This window comes from Bombus vancouverensis, chromosome 16, assembly GCF_051014615.1.
Source record: "Bombus vancouverensis nearcticus chromosome 16, iyBomVanc1_principal, whole genome shotgun sequence".
Taxonomy (NCBI): Eukaryota; Metazoa; Arthropoda; class Insecta; order Hymenoptera; family Apidae; genus Bombus; species Bombus vancouverensis.
The window spans coordinates 5,772,722-5,794,140 of record NC_134926.1 but is presented as its reverse complement, the minus strand read 5'-3'; the positions used below and the strand labels follow the sequence as shown (position 1 = coordinate 5,794,140).

General features: G+C 40.1%; 2 protein-coding genes and 1 long non-coding RNA gene across 10 annotated transcripts; 2 read left to right on the top strand and 1 right to left on the bottom strand.

Moving 5' to 3' along the window:
• The first annotated feature begins 42 nt into the window (after positions 1–42).
• Positions 43–3,986, top strand: RanBP3 (ran-binding protein 3). 4 transcript variants are annotated; one of them, XM_033329699.2, is made up of 5 exons: positions 43–683; positions 972–1,018; positions 1,266–1,358; positions 1,598–2,445; positions 2,520–3,986. In XM_033329699.2, exons 2-5 carry the CDS (start codon positions 1,003–1,005, stop codon positions 2,829–2,831), a joined length of 1,269 nt encoding a protein of 422 aa, XP_033185590.2. In that variant the 5' UTR covers positions 43–683; positions 972–1,002; the 3' UTR covers positions 2,832–3,986. The 4 variants fall into 4 exon arrangements, with proteins under 4 accessions (XP_033185590.2, XP_033185592.2, XP_033185591.2 ...); XM_033329701.2 differs by lacking the exon at positions 972–1,018 and having other exon boundaries at positions 47–683; XM_033329700.2 differs by lacking the exon at positions 972–1,018 and having other exon boundaries at positions 50–683; positions 1,595–2,445.
• On the bottom strand, positions 3,837–12,535 carry LOC117154594 (uncharacterized). Of its 4 annotated transcripts, none has more exons than XR_013060294.1 (6): positions 12,397–12,535; positions 12,235–12,306; positions 10,940–12,146; positions 10,826–10,858; positions 4,936–5,680; positions 3,837–4,865 (listed from the first exon to the last, which is right to left on the bottom strand). It is a non-coding gene; the product is annotated as an uncharacterized LOC117154594 (long non-coding RNA). The 4 variants fall into 4 exon arrangements; XR_004463800.2 differs by having other exon boundaries at positions 5,469–5,680; XR_013060293.1 differs by having other exon boundaries at positions 3,837–5,281; positions 5,482–5,680.
• Positions 5,458–21,287, top strand: LOC117154580 (uncharacterized). 2 transcript variants are annotated; one of them, XM_033329682.2, is made up of 10 exons: positions 5,458–5,597; positions 6,275–6,541; positions 6,816–6,847; positions 6,932–7,017; positions 7,613–7,746; positions 11,192–14,679; positions 16,602–16,735; positions 17,901–18,395; positions 18,612–18,866; positions 18,992–21,287. In XM_033329682.2, the coding sequence occupies exons 1-10, from the start codon at positions 5,458–5,460 to the stop codon at positions 19,196–19,198; spliced, it is 5,238 nt and encodes a 1,745-aa protein (XP_033185573.2). In that variant the 3' UTR covers positions 19,199–21,287. The 2 variants fall into 2 exon arrangements, with proteins under 2 accessions (XP_033185573.2, XP_033185572.2); XM_033329681.2 differs by lacking the exons at positions 5,458–5,597; positions 6,275–6,541; positions 6,816–6,847; positions 6,932–7,017; positions 7,613–7,746 and adding an exon at positions 8,199–8,979 and having other exon boundaries at positions 11,009–14,679.
• The last annotated feature ends 132 nt before the right edge of the window (positions 21,288–21,419 follow it).

The window sequence follows — 21,419 nt, the reverse complement described above, 5'->3', positions numbered from 1 at the left end:
TGTACTTACTACGTACGATACGATCACGACCACCAATAAACTTTCATGCCATCAAGACCTTGATTAATAAATAATTATACCACCGCATGTTATCATAGTATTAGCAAAATTTTTATTCAATTCAACTTTAAGTTCTTGTGTAATATGTATTTATTTTTATTCTACATCCGTGGCAAGCACATTATAGTGTTCTGATATGATTAATGGCAGTTGATGACGTCACATTGCGGGAAGAATAGCGACACTAATAAGAATGCAAAGGAAATTGAGGACGATATAAAGAATAATTATTAAAAACCTTCATTCAAATAGCAATCGAACGTTTCGTAAAAAGCAAATCTATTTTTAGATGAAGTTGGAAGGTCGATGTTGAAATGTTCTCGATGGTTCCCATCTTCTTCAATGATGGTTTAAATATACATGCAAATCGTTAAGAATATCTTATGAAGACTAAAAAAAAGGAGGATAAACAATATATGAATATGTAATAAATGGACTGCGGATTTTTGTGCATTTATTTGAAGGTGCAAAGATCCACATAATGCATGCAGTGCAAAAATATACATATAAAATATTCAAAGTAGAGCGTTTGTTATGATATGTAGTAGATGAATTTCTTTAATTGTTAATCATAAAAATCCACAGTTTAGTAATAAACTAGAATTGAGGACCAGTCAATGAATGTAAGTAATCAATAAATTGTTTCCTTAGTACCAATATTTCGGATTGTATTTTTGGTTAATTGTATCTCGCAACGACGTCATTTAGTCAACTTTTACTAATTTAAATAAAACAGAAGTTATATAATGATTAGATATTACGACATTCTTACGTTTGAAAGAAGAAAAATTTAATGATATTAATATTATTACTACGTAAAATATGTAACTATATATACATGTATATATGAATCTGTGTATGGATCACATGTAGTAGAGAATATTTTTTTATCTTCTAATGGATATGGCTAGATGGCGACACTTGACCACTTCCACGTAAAAAATGGCGGACTGCAAGGGTGCGTTTTGTGATTCCTTTCCTATACAGTAAATTAACGATAAATTCTGCACGATTATGTAAATTATAATAATTGAAAATTCATAGGAAATCATTGTTTTTTTTATCCATGTTATTCTTCTTTGATTCCTATGTATTTCCGTATCTTCCTTTCTCGGCAATATTTACTCTCTAGAGCGTTACAACAGATTGAGGAAATAATTTTGTTTGACAATTATGTTAACTATCTGTTTTTGAATTTCACGTAGAAAATAAAGAAGAGACGAATCGACCATCCTATGTTTTAAAGGTAGATCCACCACAAGAGTCACCGGGGGATTCACCTGAAAATTCCAACAGTGGTAAATACGTAGTGTTATTTTTTGTTCCACATGCGTAACTTTACCATCAGTTTTTTCTATGATATTTACATACAGTTGCTATATTTGATATATTTTCGTTATCTCGCTACAATGTTGCATAGTTTCTGACCTGTCTCAATAACTTTTGTTGGAAACCACATAGGTTATGATGTGATAGGTATTATTTGCATGTAACAATTTATGACTAGTAGTTTATGAAATCTGAATTTTTTCAGAAGAAATGGAGAGCTCATCGACAGAAAATAATATCCAGGAATCACCTTCGAGTTCTAACAAGCCAGTGTTAGCTGCGTCAAAGTTTAGAACAACGTTTGGGTGTAGTGATTCCATCAAGAACTTAGTCGAGGAAAGAAAGTCATCCACGTTGTGGCCCTCTCAATTGAGCACAGTGACAAACAGTCAGCCTACTACTAAAGTATATCTACAACCAGCTAAGTTTCAGAATCCGTTTGCAAAAGCCACAGATTCATTATTAGATGAAAAGAATAAGGAAAAGGAAAATAATAAAACAGAAACAAAGGAAGATAAGAATGAAGAAAAGGATGATAAAAGTGAAAAGAAAAATGATAATAGTGAAGTAGGAGAAACTAAAGGTGAAGTAACAGAAAGTAAAAGTGAAGTAAAAGAAGCTAAAAGGGAAGACAAGCCAATTGAGGAAGTAAAGCCCACCTTCCTGTTGCTAGGCACAAGCACAAAAGATAGTGTAAATACTACAATAACGCCTTGTGCGTCAGAACCAAACTTTGTATTTGGTCAGAACCTGCAGGAACGCGTTATGATTGCGAACGATGCAGAAAATTCCGACAAAACGGAAGACAAGGAGAAAAAGGAAAAGAAGGAGGAAAGCACAAATGCAAATGGTTCCACAGAGCTTCTTTTTTCCAGTGCGTCAGCAGCATGCCGTACTACCTCCAAATCAAATCTAACATTAACCGAAGCTGCTCAAAAATTAGAAGAAGCAAACCGTGCTAATAAGAGGAAGTATAGTCAAATAACACCATTAACTGGTGAAGAAGGAGAAACGAATGTTCTTCAGATTAACTGTAAATTCTTCGCGTTTGATAAGGTTTGTATAAGAATTATTTCTGCTTTCAATTTTTCAGAATGATTCATTCACGATAAATTTCCGATTTTGTTCAGGCTAGTGGCAGTTGGCAAGAAAGAGGTAGAGGTACTTTAAGGCTAAACGACCGTGACGAAGAATCTCGATTAGTGGGACGCACTGCAGGGACGCAGAGATTAATTATGAACACAAAAGTATGGCCAGGAATGATCGCGGAACGAGCGGCACTTAAATCATTAAGACTAACGGCGATGGATGTTCAAGGAAGTATCAGAATCTTCATTATTCAAGCAGCGCCAAAGGAAGTGGAACAACTCCATGATTTGTTGGAAGAGCGGCTAGTACGCGCACAGCTACGCCACCCCAAGAAATTAGCTACTGAACAGTGACAGTCGATCAGTCGTCCCTGCGAGCTGTTTGCCAGTTATCATCTGAATGTACACGACGCAGAAGTTGCTAACACGTGAGAACAAGATTCGGGAAACTACGTCGAAGTTATCAGGCCCTATTTGTTTCTATAGCAATTCGTACACAATAGAACTATGGCTATGATTCGCGCTTTTTCCCCTTGTGGAAGTTCTTAGACTTCGATGATATATCCCGTGGTGCACTGATGTTTGCAGACAAGCAAGAGGAGACAAAAAAGGCGAAAATACCAAGCCAAATTCTTTTTGGTATATATTTTCTAATCATTCCCAACCGATAATTCTTTTACACGAATTTCAAGCAGCGTTTTTAAAAGGAACCGAGGAAACCACTGGCTAGGGAGTTTTGATAATAGCATAATACGATAATACACATATACACATATACACACACAAATCAGTCACGAAACCGTGTTGTACGCTTTGAAGAAGAACAGCGTTTTTAGTTTCCAGTGATCAGTCTCTTTATAAGAATCATTTGAATTTTTATCGTAGCAATGTTCGTATCGATTTAGGATTCTCTATTCCTTGTCCGCTATACATAAATATAAATATATAAATATTGTACCTTTTAAGAAAATTAAGATTAGTTATATTATTTAAGATGTAGTTCCACCGTGAGCGAAAGTAACAGCTCTATACATGTTTATCGACGAGAAAACATTGCGAGCCTGTTTGAAATATACATTACATAAGGTTCTATCACGAGCACATAATGTTCAGGTTGTTTCATGATCGAATCTGTAACTATTTGTACTTTACTTTAAGTGTATATAGTATCGAAGAAAATCAGACAATTTCCTCGCGGTATTTCAAAGGCTGTGTATAAAACGGCTTCTCTCTTTAATTTTCTGCTTAACGATATTTATCGACACGACAATCGCTCGTTTGTTCCACGAGGAAGAATGAGGGGAGTCAGTCACAAAATTGCTCTTTAATGCAATGTGCAGTAATGGAACTGCAAAGATATTAATTAACGTAGAAAAAATTTTATTCATGATACAAATAATGAATTATTGCTATTGTTTTTCTGTACTTGATATGTAAGGAAACGAACTCATTGTACACATCGTTAATTACACATCGAACAAATACATTCGTTTGCATAAAAAAAATCAATCGTTAGTGTTTCTTTTTTTATACTATTCAAATTTATTAAAAAAAAAAAGTAACCAAAGTCAAGCTTGTCTGAAATGTACAAGTCTTTTCTTATCTAATATAAGGAACTATTTTTTTTTAACCTGTCCAGAAATTTTTCTGGAATCCATTTGCTTTTCCAGGCTGGAAAACGCGCCGGATAGCGCATTCTAATATTTCCCGCACGCGGCGCTACTCGACTCGATGGCGGGCGGTATTCAACAGGCTGATATTTATAGATTCGAGAGTTTCGTGCAAAGCTACACAACGTTTTAGGCGTCAAAATCCAGTTCCTATGTTCGTCAACATCCACGCGATGATCCATAGTTTTCAATTTGATCGTATGTATTCCATAAATTACAGCAGTCAGTAGTCGTTATTTTCAGAAAACGAAAGAGACTTGCTAAAGTACAGCATTCAAATATCGTGTGGAGTCAATCAAACTGTGTAGCTGACGTTTGAATATCGTTAATACTACTTTTGGTCGCGACACATTCCTGTCGAAACGATGTATCACATCGGAACGTTGGACCAAAGAAGAGGAAATTGAAAAGAAGAGACATCTTCCACTTCCATAGTCGATGTAACGTTTTCTTTCTCGAGTATTAGTCATACATCCATTTGATCAAAAACATGTGATCTTCGCAAGGGTGAGAAGAGTGAGACTGAAGTAGAGACTCGGTGTCTTCTAACCTTTTCTTTCAAAAATTTCTGTGACAACCTCAGGGATTTTCCTTCTCGCTTGGAAGCCATATCTTTTTAATTATAATCGTAGCTCTTCTTCTTATTATTATTTGGTGCACAAAGGTTAAAAACGATGAAATCAGTGGTAAGTGAACAGTGCCGAAGGTGACATCGGATCTGAAAAAGCCAATCAACTGTCAGAACTTATTCAGACGAGTAACGATACCGTTGATACAATTAAAATGACCAATTAAGGAGTCCAGTGTAATCCTCGATAAAGGAGATGATCGAGATTTAGAAGATTTAATGGTTATGCTTCGTTTCTTGTTGACTTGACTTATCAAGGTCACAATTCCTCTGATGACCCATTTCTTTGGTCGAGAATAGTCTATTATAATTTCACTAACAATGTGACGCGTGTTCTGCCCGCTGTTTCTTCGCGAAGGTGGAGTCAGTAAGTTTTAATCGATCGGAAGTGACCGATGCCTTGTTCGTGGCGGACAGAAAGGAAAATGTTGCTGGCCGATGGACGAGAATTCTTCTGGCATTACGCGGCCAAGTGCCCCGGAATTCGAGCGTCACGAGGCGGGAAACTAAAAAGATAGCATCGACGATCGAGCACGCGGTGATTCAGGTACTGATTCGTGAACGTTTAGCATGTTACCAGTGTTATTTTTCGACGTTGAAGCATTTGAATGAATTGTCATCAATGACAAAAGAATTAGCGTGGACAGAAGGCAAAGAGAATAAGTAGGTGAATAGGAGGAAAATGATGTTCACCGGTGGTGCTCACGCGAAGAGGCGCAACGCAGGCGGTGGTTCAGGCCGGAAGTCGTCCGCGGACCGTAGAAGCCCACGAGCTGGAAGAAGTCCGCAGGCACGCGTGGGCGCGGAAGGATACACTTACAGGTGAGCCATTCGGTAGGTAAAGCTTGTTCCATGACTGTTCGATGTTACCTTCTGTTGTTAATCAATCTCTCCAGATAAAATACCTGCAATTAAATGATAGTTAAACGTATTTCACAATTGTACACTGTTATAATAGAAGATATTTAATCAGATTGTCTTTTAGGAACAAAATTTTGGTACGAAATACTTTAGTTTGGATATACAAATTTTAGAAGCTTGAATTACTTTCTTATGAAAATTTAATTGATTTAGAATTAGCATTAACAAATTGCAAGTTTGCGCTTGCAAATTCACAAGTGAAGTTTAGAATACAACTGAATAGCTAGAATATCTGTAATAAAAATGTTACAATGTTTACTACAGAGTTTACTACAGGGCACAGTAATAAGTCCAGCGCAATAAATTTTTCATTAAATATTTCGGTTTAATCCATCGAGTTAAGTTCGTGTTAAAATTCAAAATGAATATCAGAAACTTTAATTACAAGCGTACAATTGAATCAACGAACACTAAACGAAAATGAAAGTCAAATTCCCTTAATGGCTCTTTAAAAGATCTTGAAGTGAGAAATACGAGTTTATAGCATCAAATTAAATTTTACCTCCATTGAAAAATACGCAGCAAGTGAGAAAGCAATAATTGAAAGATATAAGAAAAATGGCGTGATACGGTTTCAGAACCAGAATTCCAGTACTAAATCCAACGGATCTACCACCGACAACGTCCACAGGGAAAACATACGTATACAAAACCAGGGTTCCCCGACGGGATATCGCGGCTGCATCTGTGTCTCCTGCACGCGAAAAGAACAACATCGGCGGAGCAATTACGAAAAGGAGAGGAGCAGTAAAACATAACAAGGTGCACGTGGTTCGAGGTCACAAACTAGTTGCAAAATTCTTCAGGCAACCGACCTTCTGCGCCTTTTGCAAGGATTTCCTTTGGTAAAGTTTGTAAAACGTAAATGAAAGAAATATGTCTTGAGGAAACAAAGCAGCCACAAACACACGTTTTATCGAGAACATTCGCTCTCAGACAGCGTAGTAATAATCGAAGAGTTTCGATTTATCGTAAAAGACGGCTGCTTCGACGATGTACGTGCGGACATCTAAAAATAGTTTGCACCGTGCCATTCGGCATATCACTCAAGTATCGGCCAGCGGTTTCCTCAAGTACGGCGTATTTTCCAATTAATCTGTGATGTGCTGTTTGTCGCAGGGGATTCGGGAAGCAAGGGTATCAATGCCAAGGTAAATATTATATCTCAGACAGCACTTTTTCCCACTGTACCGGCCACGTTGTACCTCTATTAATATTCCATTCCTGCGTTTCAGCCTGCCAAACAGCGGTGCACAAGAAGTGCCATGATAAATTGTTAACCAAGTGCCCGGAAAGTGGCAGGGAATCCGAAAACACGATAGTAAGTGCATTCGCTTTACACAACCTCGCAACGTACAAGCGACAAATTTTCTTCAAGATTTATGAGAATAATCGATATTCGTTTGTCCATTTCCTTTGATGAGAATCAGTGGTGTTTTTTTTGGTAAAAGTTCAATGTATATCTCGAGGAAACTATGTTTGCTTATTTGCTTAATGACGTATAGATGATCCATGATCATGGAAAACGACACTGTTTCTAACGTTGTCTCTTATGCTAAAATTTATGTCTATTTCTAAACGTCGAGAATCCGTGTGCAAACGTTTGCTCGTGATGCAACGGTAAATTCTACCAAATACCGAATATTTTCAGACATATAATTTTCCAGTAATTTAAAACCCGAAATCCAAGTTTGTCTCCCTGAAAACAGATCTAATTATATACGTATGTGTTTTCCTTTTTGTAGTAAGGACATTGAAACTTTGTGAAAGTATCTGATATCTATTTTTATAAAAAGCGGTTATATGTTATTTCTGGTAGCCCGCACTGCATCTGTTTATGCTATTTGTTCAAAGTAACGCAACGTCCAATCCTACACAGAATCGTTCTAATTTTGTTAATACCTGTTCGATGGCAGTACTTGAGGGAGCGTTTCAAGGTAGATGTGCCTCACAGGTTTCGCCCTTATACGTTCATGTCACCGACCTTTTGCGATCATTGCGGTTCCATGTTGTATGGTTTTTTTCGACAAGGTCTCAGATGCGACGGTAAGTAAGATTTAAGTAAAAGAATTTTCACGAAAACAATCGTCTCGTATATATGTATATCCTTTTCACCTTGATGCACCTTAAGTGTAAGTTTCACCATGTAAGCAATTTAAATTTGTATCACGAGTTTTGTAAAGTTTAACTTTTCAAGTAAATTTTCAAACTAAAGTTAGTCGTAGAATTGACTTGAAATAGAATTCGTTGCCATTCGTTGGCTATTTCTAAGTTTCCCTGAACAAGTAACAATAGGCACCGAGGAAGGAAACATTTGGCGCGGGTCTCGATGGCCGAATACAAAACAACGCGAAACCGTGGCTCCGCTGACACATTGCGCGTTTTACACGGCTGCAGAGACAACGACGCGAAATTCGTCGCCTGGCAATTTGACGTGCATGTTATACCGCGAGCCTCACGATGCATGATTGCGCGTCTTTCGGTATTCTTCACGACTTTCATCGATGTTGTTGTTGTGTTCTTAACAGCATGATAGTGACGAGTGATTTTAACCAATATACGTTTTACCAAAATTTCTGTCGACAGTTCTTCACGTTGTATTCGAGTCCCTGTCAATTTTCCGAAACGGAAACGTTCATCGTTAAAATGAAAAATATTCGTATTATCGCGTTCGATCATAGAAAAATAATAATCGTCCTCTCTTTTACCATTTTCGCGTCTCTTTGCGTTAGCAAAATGCTTCGCGGTGTTCGCCAGCGATGACACCATAGGAACGCATGGGAAAAGGCTCGTTACATCAGATTTGACAATCGGTTCATACGATTCATTTCTAGCCCTCGCAATGAGTCACGTAAACGCTACAATACGGAAAATATTTGTAGAAAAGCAATGAGACGTTGTACGGGTTATTACAGTCCAGCTAGTATAGTTAGACGCTAGGAAGCCACATATACTAGACTTCTATTATTACACTGGGTCGCTGGCTTAGACTCAGTCGGTGTTGGCTCCCTGAACCGTGAGAACGGCTCGTCGAACACCTGAGAACGCGTCCGCCGGCGATCCGTGCCGCACTCAGTCGTCTTCGAGAGCGTGGAACCGCTCGTGCTCGCTGTTCGCGCCTCCCTCTGTTTGTGCTCCCTCTTCGAATTCCAGCCGTTCGACGACTGTACGCGTAAATCTATTGGATAATCATCGCCACGATGCCCTACTACGGAGACAGTTTGCCCTATTACTACGGGGGACCCTTTTCTAATCACAGTTCATTGATGACCGGTGCTCCACGGTAAGCTTTTTCTTCGTCCAATTATTTTCCTTTCCTCTTAGCCCTCCTAAGATACCCTCTATACTATATTTCTTTATTTTCATGCAAAAAATGCCTCGATTCACTTTTGGTAATTTGTTTTGCCGCCAGAGATACTTCTTGCATTTCATCGTGAAACAGTTTTCTTTTTTACAAATTTTGAATTTTTCTCTTTTCCACTCTGTCTCAGTGGACACGCTGTTTACATTTGATTTTCATCGCCTTCTTTAGTTCCTCTTCACAACATGCGTTCTTCGTTGTATCAATTTTTCTTCTTTTACGTCCAAATAAAATGACACGACAGACACAATTTCTTATTATTGTGTCTTACAAGTGTACTACTTCTCATTTGGCACTTTGTTCAGTTCATCGTTTTTTACGGTACGATTAAAGAGATTTTTCTTTTTCGAACAAAGGACTTTCTCGGAATACATTTTCTACCATCTTCTGGCAAACACACACTTCGAGTTTGATTATTCCGCCGCACTTGTTCGTCCCGTTTGCCCCGATCGTCCATCTAATCCAAGCGAAAATAGCGTTCCACGAAGCGGTTCCTTTCTTCGCTTTCTTTCCCCGCTTTTCCTTCGCGGACCATTATTCTTGGTCGCGGAGTGACGTTCGTCGTCGCGGAGGCTTCTCTGGTGGTTAGTTACGTGAATGCGCGAGGAGCGATAAAGAAGCTAACCGAAATAGCAAGCTCATTTCCCAATTTTCCTTCGAGTAAGCCAATGGAAAATGAAAGGAAAATTCCATAGATCGGAACATGCTGGTGCAGCAGACGTGAAATTGTACGCACACGATACTCTGCAATTGGAATAACTCTGTTAGAATGTTATTTGAAATTTTGACAAACGACGAACGATCTGTCAAACCTCAAAGTTATTAGTAAAACGCGAGATGCCGATTAATTGATTAATCTGCGGATTCGAGCGATTCGGGCTGATCGAAAATATTAGCCTTTAAAAATAGCCAAGTGTCTGGACGTGTAGTTTCCACGTGATAAAACTCCGTCGCAGTCGTTGCATTGCCAAAAAATCCACTAGTGAAATCCGCGATTACGTTATCTTTTTTATAACACTGAAAGGTTTAATGTAAACGTTTGTAAATAATGCGCAGAGAATAAAATTATTGTTCTTACATACATGGAAAATCATTATAAGTAACGATATACTTAAACGATTAACACTATATACTGAGGATTAGTAAATAGAATTTTTAGTTATAAAACAATAATTAAGAGAGATTTCTTCCTTTTTGAATTTTTTCAGCAACTTACAAAATTAACGCGACAAAAATATTAAACAATTTAAATCGATATCTTACGTACAGCGTATTTTTTAAATAGAAAATTATTTAGATAAATGTAGAAATGATGGGAAAATATAATTGGAAAATTATTTATCTAAATAAAATATGCAATACCAAAGACAATAGCTTAACATTCGTAGAGGAGTGACAGAAGTTTCAATCGCCTTTCATGATCAATATCGGTCAGTAGAACCATATGTGCGCTCAATTACCACTTGTTTGTCATCGTGTAACTGTTCATGAATCGAAATCTGTCAATCGTTCGTGGCCATGGCCGAAGCCAAATTCAGAGGCAACGCGCGTAACAAGTGTCCACGATGCGCTTTCCATCCCTGCAATGTAATGCATCGCGAGAAGAAGCTTCTGGTATCGAGACCACGCAATCGGAAGCTTATCGGGTCAGGTTCGAAACAATTGCGCGACACAAAAATTGCCGAGTCTTCGTAAACATTATGTAACCGTCCAAACAACGATTTGCTATTTTTTAGTCAACCTTCCTTACGATAAAAATTATTTTTACCAGCTTAGCGTACTTTCTTCGTGTTCGACTCATCTACAAACAAACGATACGCTATATTCAGCATCTTTCTATTCCAAATTCAAGGTCTTTGAATCTTATTATTTAAAAAAATACCAAAGAGAAACCGCCAGGGAAGCATCCACGTTGCCTAGCAACCAGAATTTCATGAAGTTATTCGCGTAGACCGCTCCATTCGCCGCTGTCCCGTTACTCGCCACATCTGTCGACCATCTCCGAGTCCCCACTGTCCACTCTGCGTCGTTACTCTCCCGCGTCAGTGCCCAGCCGGCCTAGACGCGTCATCGACACCGCGGACATCGACGTCTCGACACCCAGGACCCTGACTCACGAGAGTAGTCATCAAAGAAATCGTCTACGTCGTGACAGACCCACGATCAAAATCAGAAGCCAGGCCTTGAAAGATAATCCCGCTCTGAGACAGCATAACGAAAGGCACGAGAAGTCTGTGGGTGAATTATTGGTTGAGAAGTTCTTGATCAAGGACAAGAAACTCGACGAGGCGGAGAAACGTTTGCAGTTGTTCCATCAAGTGAGTTTGGAAACGGAAGAGGACGAAGAGGGCCAAGATCTGCAACAGATAAAGAATAAAATTACTAGAAGATTCACCAGGAGAAGATCTTCGGCGGATATACAGTTGGATCCTGAACAGATAGAAAGAGAGGTGACTTACGCTCAAGTACAGGCAAAGGTATTGGATACTCTGGTTGCCGAGGAACAAGCTGAGATCGAGAACGAGGTTCGTAGAGGGACTCTGATTAAGAAAGGTGCTCCTGGAGGACCAAGGGCAGTTCCTATCTTCTGCAGGAGCGTCGATGGAGAGCCTGGGTCCCAGGATGAGGAGGAAGCTACGTCGCAGAAGGTAAGGAAAACCTTAAAAAAGGTGAAAAAGAAAAAGAAAACTACCGAAAAGCCGTCGCCGCCTGAGGCAGGTGAAAATTTAAGGGAACGTACGCCTAGTACCTCCAGCGACGCCTCCGCGGATGTCCAAACAAGTGAGAATGACGAGGAAAAAGTTCGGAAGCACTCGAGGCCGCAGATGTTCAAGGTCGAAGCCAGCAACAGCGTCGGGGACTTTTCTACCATTTGGGTGAACAGTAGTCCCGTGGAACAGTTCAGGGAAAGCGTGAAAATTCCCGTCCCTAAAAAATTGCTTACACGGAAGACGGATAGACGCGAGGTTGAAGAAGAATCTGAAACGGAAATCGTGTTACCCGTGAAGAAACCCTATATAAAGGATACCTCGAGAAACAGCGTGTATTTCACGGTGAAGACGCCTCCGGAGACTGTGAAAAACGATCCTCTGAAGAAATTACAAACTATTACCAATGGAATGAAAGCAGAAGAAACGTCAGAGTCTCTTACAGAAAGAAAGATTAATCGGATCTTACCTGTAGATGTGACAGAAGAGGCTAAGAAAACGCCAGAGTATCCTAAAGAAAAAACACTTCGTCGGATCTCATCTGAAAATGTCAAAGAAGAGAATAAGGATACGAACCAAAAGACATCGTCCAAGGATAAAATCTTGCCAAAAGAGAAGAAAGAAGTAATACAGAAGAAAGCCATTGAAATTCCCAAGCAGAAGAAATTAGAATTTCTAGATAAAAAGGTTCCGGAGTTTCCAGTGTCCTCTGTCGTCTCTGTTGCGAAGAAGCAGGAATTATCAGAACCCAAGATCCACGACGATCCCATGATCACAAGGGTTGATGAGAACAACGTGACGTTAAGTGTCGAGCCGTTGGCGAGCGAGAGCAGCGCCAGCGAAGCGCTTCCATCGGCTGCGGACAGGCTGCCAAAAGCGTCTAAAATTAATACGGATGAAAATAATGCCGTAGAAGCGCCAAAGTGTACGTTACGAGAACGGCAGTACCTGGCAAAACCGACGAAAGCCGAACGCGACGAAGACGTCGTATCTTCGGGAAGGAAGGTGAACAAAGCTGCGACCTTGAAGAACGCCTCCAAAGTAGGTGTTTCTACCGACGAATCGAACGTAGATCATCTTGGACAGTCCTTGAAAGAAGATAATCGATCAACGAAGACTTCCTCTTCCCTTGATGATGCAAATAACAACCTCGTGATTAAAACGTCCTTGTCAAAGGGTCTCAAAGGTGACACGCAAAAAGCAGAAGGTTCGAGAAAAGTCGCTGAAAAGATAGGAAAGCATGTAATAGAGGATGACAAGGGCGGCAAGGTGAACGGGCCGAGTGTTGAAAAGATGGTAAAGAAAGGTGTCGAAGAAATTTCAAGATTGCCCTTCAAGGTGCCAACGGAGAAGACTGAGAGTAACAGAATAGAAAACAAAGCGGAGGCTAAGGCCAATTCGCAGAGTGCAACAAAGACTGAGACGCGAACAAACAAAGAGTCCAAGATCCCGTGGAGAACTAAACTTTCCAAGGTCGATACTCCTGGCGAGAGCAGCGTTGCTTTAGACAGAAGTATCAGTGTGGATTCTACGCCTGTTCCAACCAAAGAACGGATAGATCCAAATGCTTTAAAACAGTCTATATCCGTCGACGAAAATTTGATGACCAAAATGGCTTTACAGAAGCCAGCGGTAGTTGGAGAGATTGGAAGCTTGTCTAAAAGCACGTCCACGGAATCTATAGATTTCTGGAGCGAGATCAAGGGACCGGAGAGTCCTAAAGTGACGAAAGTGACCAACAAGGGATTCAATTTCGCTGATTCCAAGAGTTGGGAGCCAGGTCAGGCGGTCGAGGACCTCGGCAGCGGGCAGCTGGACAAGAAAAAAGAGACTGATCCTAAAATAAGCGTCGCCACTCCGCCAGCCGAGTTCAGTAATATCGCCGTAATCGAGGAGGAGCGGAAGACCGAGGAGAAGTCGTCGAAATTCAAGACTGAACAGATAATATCCAGCACTGGAACGCTTTCGAGTACTTCAGAGAAGTCAGACTTTGATAAAGGTGATTCCGCTCCTAAGAAAGGATTAAAGAAGAAGAAGAACCTGTCTATAACAATCGACCAAGATGCGTACTCGACCGTAAAGAAGGCTCCTTTCAAGAGAGAAGACTCTTGGTCATCGACTATTTCTTTTAAATCCACGACGAATACTCCTGATACCACTGTTCCGGCTTCCGAAGTCTCCACACCGACCGCTGAGATTCCTGTGCCTGTAATAAACATCGAGGAAACGCCCACCCCAACTAGATCCGGTTCTCAGGTTCTGTACGAAGAGGACGAGCCCAAGACACCGACCAACGAATACCAAGAGAATGAAATATTGACAATGTCCAAGTGGAACAATCGCAGTGACCTTTCTAACGTGAACGAAGAGAAAGATATTTCAGTGCCCTCCAAGGAAGCCAACGCGATTTGCAGTCCAGAAGATACTCCAGAGTCCTCTAAAAAGAAGAAGGTGGTTAGAAAAAAGAAATCTTCTACGATCAAGAAAAGCTCTACCAAGAAAGAGGGTAGTAAAGACAACAAGGGATCCAAGAAGAGTTCTACCAAGAAAAGTTGCGCCAAGAGTCAGGAAGTCTTGAAAACTTCAGAAGTAAAGAATTCCGCTAAACCTAATCCCAAGAATAATACACCTACTCAGAAACCCATAGATCTCATTAGGATGTTTTACACGACTCCATCGGCGTTGTTAACTGCTACACCCAGAGACTTGTCTAAGGTTCGTCGAGCCAAGATTAAGAGGAAAAAGCATCACTCCAGGACGCCATCTGTGAGCAGTGACAGTACCGGAAGTACCACTAGTACGGCAACCACGGAAAGCAGTGGATCCACGTGTACGGATGATGACCCGGAGCACAAGAGGATGAATTCCACCAGGAGTAACGACTCTGGCTTCGACGGCTCGCCAAGGATATCGAGTACTTATTCTATAGTATTTTTGGATCGTTTGTTCTGTTAGTGTAGACAGATTGCGCAATTTCGATTTTTTTCACGTTTGCCTCATCCCAGGATTCTGTTTAGTCGAGCTGCCAGGAAGTTTGTTGCAGATTCGCAGAAATTTACCGTCTTCCCAGAGTGTGGGTGGTGTGTTTATGTTCAGAGGAACGTGCTGTTTTCAATATCTTTTTGATAACCATTGGCTTTTTCATTGATTTTACATAAACGTAAATATATTAAATTGGTCGAAAATATTAAAACCAGTTGCTTAAGAATATGGCAGTTTGCTAACTTGTGACTAACAGATATCGTTTGTAACTATTGTGACTAATGTGTGATTCACTCTATTACCTATAAGCTATTTTCTGCATGAAATTCTAGAGAGATACAAAGTCTTATGGTCAGGCTGTCAGAGTATCAGCAAACAATCAGCTGTTGCGTAACCGTTCCACATCCAGATGCATTCTCTGATCCAACAGTATCACGTGTTCCTGTTACAAACGTGAAGCCAGTTCTTCGTCGTTATGTAAGGTCGTTGTCATAGAGTCAACGACACTATTTACCAGTCTGTTTACAGGAAGTACCGTAATTATTAAAATGGTCCTCACTAGTTCTTCGTTGTCTCAATATCTCAATAAATAAATGAATATATATACATATACATATATATATATATATATGTATAACTTTCTTAAATCTTGATATAGATACAATTAATTTGTCATAAATGGTCAATTATTGTTTAGTACCTTGATTTAAAACTAATGCACATGGTTGTGCCCATAGTGGTTCTATTTATAAGATGTGGCGCGGTTTCATAACAATACTCTAGACTTTACAATGCAGTCGCGATTAGTTGATGCTGCAAACAAGAGTTTCGAGATAAATTTAGATGGACGATGGGTTTACTGGGTATCAGTAGATAAAGAACCGCGAGAGACCGTTGTTCTCGCGTTAAATTAGCTTTTTTTCGTACAAACAAGGTGCATCAAAGGTATTTGTTATAAAACCAAACAAATAAGACCCAGAACCTTTAAAAATAGATTGTGATATGGCCTGTCACAAAAAGTGTGAGAAACTGACTGGAAATCTCTGTGGATTGAACCAAAAACTCGTGGCAGAAGCCTTGCAGGCGCTCAAGAAAGGTGAGTTACTTATTCCAACCCGCTAAAAGTAGGGATCAAAGGAGTAACTAAGATTTTTCAATGTTTGGTACCCTCGAAAGCATATTTCTCACTTTTTTCATATCTGATCTTAAGCATTGGCCGTGCAGTCAGACTTGGCTGGTCCAAGAAGCGTATTCATCTATGACTTTGCCGCAATTCCACGTGGCTGTCATAAATCCATTCATTCTAACTAGAAAATAGTTTGGTAGACGATACCGTAATTCCGGCAATATGAAATTATATCGTGGTTAAATCGGTCTCTAGTGCTTATATCTATTATAATCTTCCTACCTGTCCCTTAATCGATCATTTATGTTGTGTTCCTCGTGTCCCGTTCGCGTCATAAAACGGTCAGTTCTATTTTTGGGAAATGCTAGTCGGCCAACATACAGCGTGTTCATATGCCAAAGCCAGATCGATAATTAATTCGCTTATTAATCAAAATTTGACGAATATTTGAGCAACCAGACGTTCTTTGGCCCGGGAAGATCCCGGAAGAGATCGTTCTCTTTCTACAAATCTTGTCCAATAGTTACTTGTTCCTCTTTACTCGTTAGTAAGTATCTTTAAGATTCGAAGCAGGCAATTTTTACGACCTGAGACTTTAAAAAGAGATGCACTGCAAGTATTTCAATGTCGTTTGCCTTATGGATGCGAAAATAAGACTAACCATGACATTTATAAATTGCTCCAATCGGTAGATCGATTGATATATTATTTCTATTTTAATTTCACAGCACCTTCGCAGTCGTCGGACAACCAGAGGAATTCAGACTCTTCAGACCATTTCCCTAGTGGAAGGATTACGCCACCGGCCACCAATCTTCCAAGGTTCAAGAAGTACACCGTGACGGATTTCAATTTCCTAAAAGTGAGTTTGCTGCCCAAGGCGGTTCATCATTATAAACGGTCGTTAACAGATTTTAGCCACGATCGTCGTGTTTACCGTGGCGCGTGCAACTCTCGGGCCTCTGCCAAGGTCCCGGCTGACGAAACGCCCAAATTATTCACTTCGAGATGATGGAAAGCTTCGTCTACGACGGATTATCTTTCTTCTATCAAAAACTTGCGTCAGTTTCACTTTCAGGGTACTCTACATAAATCTGAAATAACAAGAATTGTTCAGATTCTAAATAACTTTATGGAATTTTGGAAGAGGAAGCATTTATATTTTTGTTATTAGAAAATTGAGATAGTTTAAACAAGAGAAATTTTAGAGGATTTTAGATTTTCTGCTCAATGAATTGACTTGATACAGGTTTCTTCTAGATATTCGTAGATATACCTGCTTTGCATAAAATATATCAGCTCCCTTGGCTCACCAGGATGAAAGCCAATCGGTATCACGTGTATACCTGTAACACGTGAACCCAACTTGATCGATTCACAAGGTGTCCCTGCGAAGTGATCCAAACTGGGAGGTGCGACGAACCTTCGACCTCCTAATCTACGCTCGATCCAACGCGATCACGATGTTAAAAAGCTTCAAATCTCCTCGACAGTGAAGAGTTTCTTGTGCATAAATTTTAGGCATCAGATAGTTTAATATCTTGAAATATCTGTATTGAAAGATAATAGGGTTTTATAGTCAGGTGACTTATCAGTGAGTAAATTTATAGAGAAGAAAGTTTAAAACGAATTTAATTTTGCGAAGGACCTCACGCAAATAGACTCACCTAAATTAGCTGCACGCAACGAATTATTTTTAACGAGTCCGAGGCACTCTCACGTGCGACATTCTAGCTTTAGACGCATGAACTTTCCACCGTGTGCCATTTTCACTCTATCAGACCTGGATTTCCACCTGGTAACAGAACCTTGCCTCACTTTTGACGACTACAGTCGTTTCATAAGAATTACTCCCGGTGGATATTTCTTCCATATCTAATCCCAAGTTTGATCCTCTCTAATAATACGATACGTTGATCAATGAATTTTGGGACCTAAAAGATTTGAAAATATAAATTTCAAAATTCCTAAAATTGGTTTCCTTAAAAACAAGAGCGGAAGTTATAATGTTTGTTATTTTTCCTTAGGTCCTAGGAAAAGGCAGTTTTGGCAAGGTGTTGTTAGCTGAACTCCGAGGCACTGAGTGTGTATACGCAGTAAAGTGCCTGAAGAAGGACGTAGTTCTTGAAGACGACGACGTAGAATGTACCTTAATCGAAAGGAAAGTCCTGACTCTAGCTACGAGGCACCCATACCTCTGTCACCTGTTTTGCACCTTTCAGACAGACTCCCATTTGTTCTTCGTAATGGAATACCTGAACGGCGGCGACTTGATGTTTCATATTCAAAAGTCGGGTCGTTTCCCAGAACCGAGAGCTCGATTCTACGCAGCTGAGATTTGGTCTGGCTTAAATTTCTTGCACAAGAAAGGAATAGTGTACAGAGACTTGAAATTAGACAATGTGCTGCTTGATTTCGACGGGCATATTAGGATAGCTGATTTTGGCATGTGCAAGCTGCAAATTTTTCTCGACAGAACCGCCGACACCTTCTGTGGAACGCCTGATTACATGGCTCCCGAGGTAAAAGAAGATCACAAACAAAAATAGAAAATATTCTTTGTGTAATAGGATCATTTTTCTCTTATCAAATAGCATGAGCGAGCTATTTAATTTAATTGGAATTATTGGCTGTCGAAGGAATCCAAGTTCCAAAATTAAGGCACTAAAAGCGACGCTGAAAGAGCCGCGATTCGTTGGTCTCTTTAAGTTAACCAACTGACTGTTTCCGCATTGCAGATCATAAAGGGACTGAAATACAATCAGGCGGTGGACTGGTGGTCGTACGGCGTGCTTCTGTACGAGATGCTCACGGGACAGTCGCCATTCTCCGGCTGCGACGAGGATGAGCTATTTTGGAGTATATGCAACGAAAGACCGTTTATACCTCGTTACCTGAGCCAAGATTCCAGCGACATATTGGTCGCCCTTCTGGAAAAAGACTCTGGGAAAAGGCTTCCTGGTCACGAAATTGCGCTGCACTCTTTCTTCCAAGTAATTAATCTTGTAGAATCAATTTACGGACTGGTCTCCATTCACCAACACAGACGAAGACCATTCTGTGTAATTGAAACTTCTCATATGAACTCATAAAACAATTAATATGTTCATTTCTCTAGCATTTGCCATGGGATAGATTAGAAAGGAGGCAACTGGAACCACCTTTCAAGCCAGCCCTGGAGCATACTTTAGATACGAAGTACTTTGACACAGCATTCACTGCTGAAAGACCACGACTGACTCCTGTACCTGAACAGATCCTCACCTCCATGGACCAGGGCGTCTTCCGTGGGTTTTCCTATACAAACCCAAATGCAACAGACTGAAGAAACTATCAGAGACGTGCCACGACTTCACAGATTTGCACGTTGGCGGTATTCAACGTGGTGTTCTTGTCTTACGACGTTAATGGTCCTGATGATCATTTGAAAGTTGATTCGAACGAAAGAGCAGGTGCTTACGCTGGTTTCTTGGCAAACGGAGAAAACTGAATGTTACTTTAGAGTCTATCAGGACCGACAATTGACTGAGTCTCGATGAAATCATTGAGGATGACGGCATTCGTCGGGGAAGATATTCTATGAGCGGTTCTAGCAAGGGTCAATATCTCTGAATCGCTCTCGATGATAAATGCTAGGTTTTTATAACGTAGAGGCCGCATTGCGTTTATAGGACACATAGATTAGCCATTCGTGGAACTTAAATGAGGTTCTAGTGTTTACAGAGTCAAGCTCGGCCGCGAGAAAACCGATTCGTTCAATTGGACGTTATGTTTCGTTTTTTAAACAAAACAAGTTTGTTTCTAGACAAAAATCGTGATAGGCCGAAAGTTCTACCGACGTTGGCTACGATGACATTTCAAATAAAACAATAGACAACATGCCTTAAATTATAATTAACGCGATGAACAGCAAAATATTTTAGAAAGAAGATATCACGACCAGATAACCGGAAGATGCTCGCAGACCTCTAATTGCACCGCGTTCCAGCGTTTATTCTAAACCTCTAGCGTTACACCGCGGTCAGGTTATTAATACTCCGAGTGGCTCATTACTTTGGCCACGATAAATACTGTCTCGAGCGTCTTCCACCCACAGACGACTGCTCTCGCTCTTCCTGTCTTCCCTTTTTTTTTTTTTCATAAAAGGACCGCGTTTTCTTTTCGTTTTCGTCGTTCTTCGCCACCTTTGCTTCATTTTCTTTCATGAATCCTACACCTTTCGTGTCTCCTTCCCTTTTTCCATTTTTCCTCCACTCATCTTTTTTTTTCTATTTCTATCCTGTCTACCGTCCACGTCTATCTTTCTCTTCTCCATACGTTTTCTCGTGTTCCTTCTCGCTTTTCGGGTCGCACACTTGGCTCCGCACTGACTATACGCTAACTTTAGCACACGGTAGAATTGGCAAAGCACCACGATTCGGCAACGAAGTCGAGACACGTTGAAGAAGACTCCAGGACACTTCACATGGATGTCTGAAATACGATCAATTTAATCCTAAGATACTTGTCGACATAATCTAACAAGGATGATCGATTCTGACATAATATTTGGTAGATATCGCTAATCTTTAAATTGTGATAATCGTGAAAATGATATAGAGAGAGCCTAGAGTTAGGTAGAGGTCGATAGCAAAAGAAATGGAGAAAAAGCATCGACTGATAGACCCATTAGCCGGCTAATTGATTCAATTGGATCATTCCGACACGGATGGTGAGTTAAGCGGTCGCACTTAATAATTAATTACTCTCCAAAGAACATGGACATTGCTATCTTTAATTGAAACTTAAAATAAACTCGACAGTCTGTTCTTATTTTAAAAGCCCAAATAAATGGACCTTTCCTTGAGATCGTAGGAATATCCAACCATCGTTAATGTATCAATTTGTGATCGGTAGTTTTTCGAATTTAAAAGGTATTTAGCGAGGCCTCCAATGCAGATTACGTGGAAGCGAAAGGTCGAGAAATGAAGAACGATGGAAGGTGTACGCGCGCAGTTCCGCGAAGCGGAGATCGGATCAGTGAGGGTGGAAGGGGATAAATCGAAACGCTAAGCAGCTCGAGAAATTGAAACGAGGAAAGATTTAGAGAGGAAAGAGACGTCGTAGGAAGAGCCCGCAAAAACCGACCGACCGAGAGGATCGGTCAATGGACCCTGAATCCGCGGCTTCTTACTTTCTGCTCTTTAACCGACTGTTATAAACAGATCATTTCGAAAGTGTCGTTATTTAAATATTTTTTACTTGCCTTCGAACAGAATTTTTAAAGCGCTCATAGCTGTCTGTAGTTTCGTTCATATAACGAATATTGTTAACAATCAACTATAGCGAGGATTTCTAATACCTTGACAAAGTTTTTCATGGTTTAGAAACACTCGAGGTATCAAGTTTTGTATAAAATTAATACCAAAGACAAAGTGTGTTCTCTGGTTCATTTCCAACCCTGTATAAATCCTACGCCTCTAAAAGTTATTCATTGTTCCAAACAAAGTCTAATTCCGTAAGCTGTGCAAGGGGTAATCAAAATTCTAATCCGATCATCGAACCGC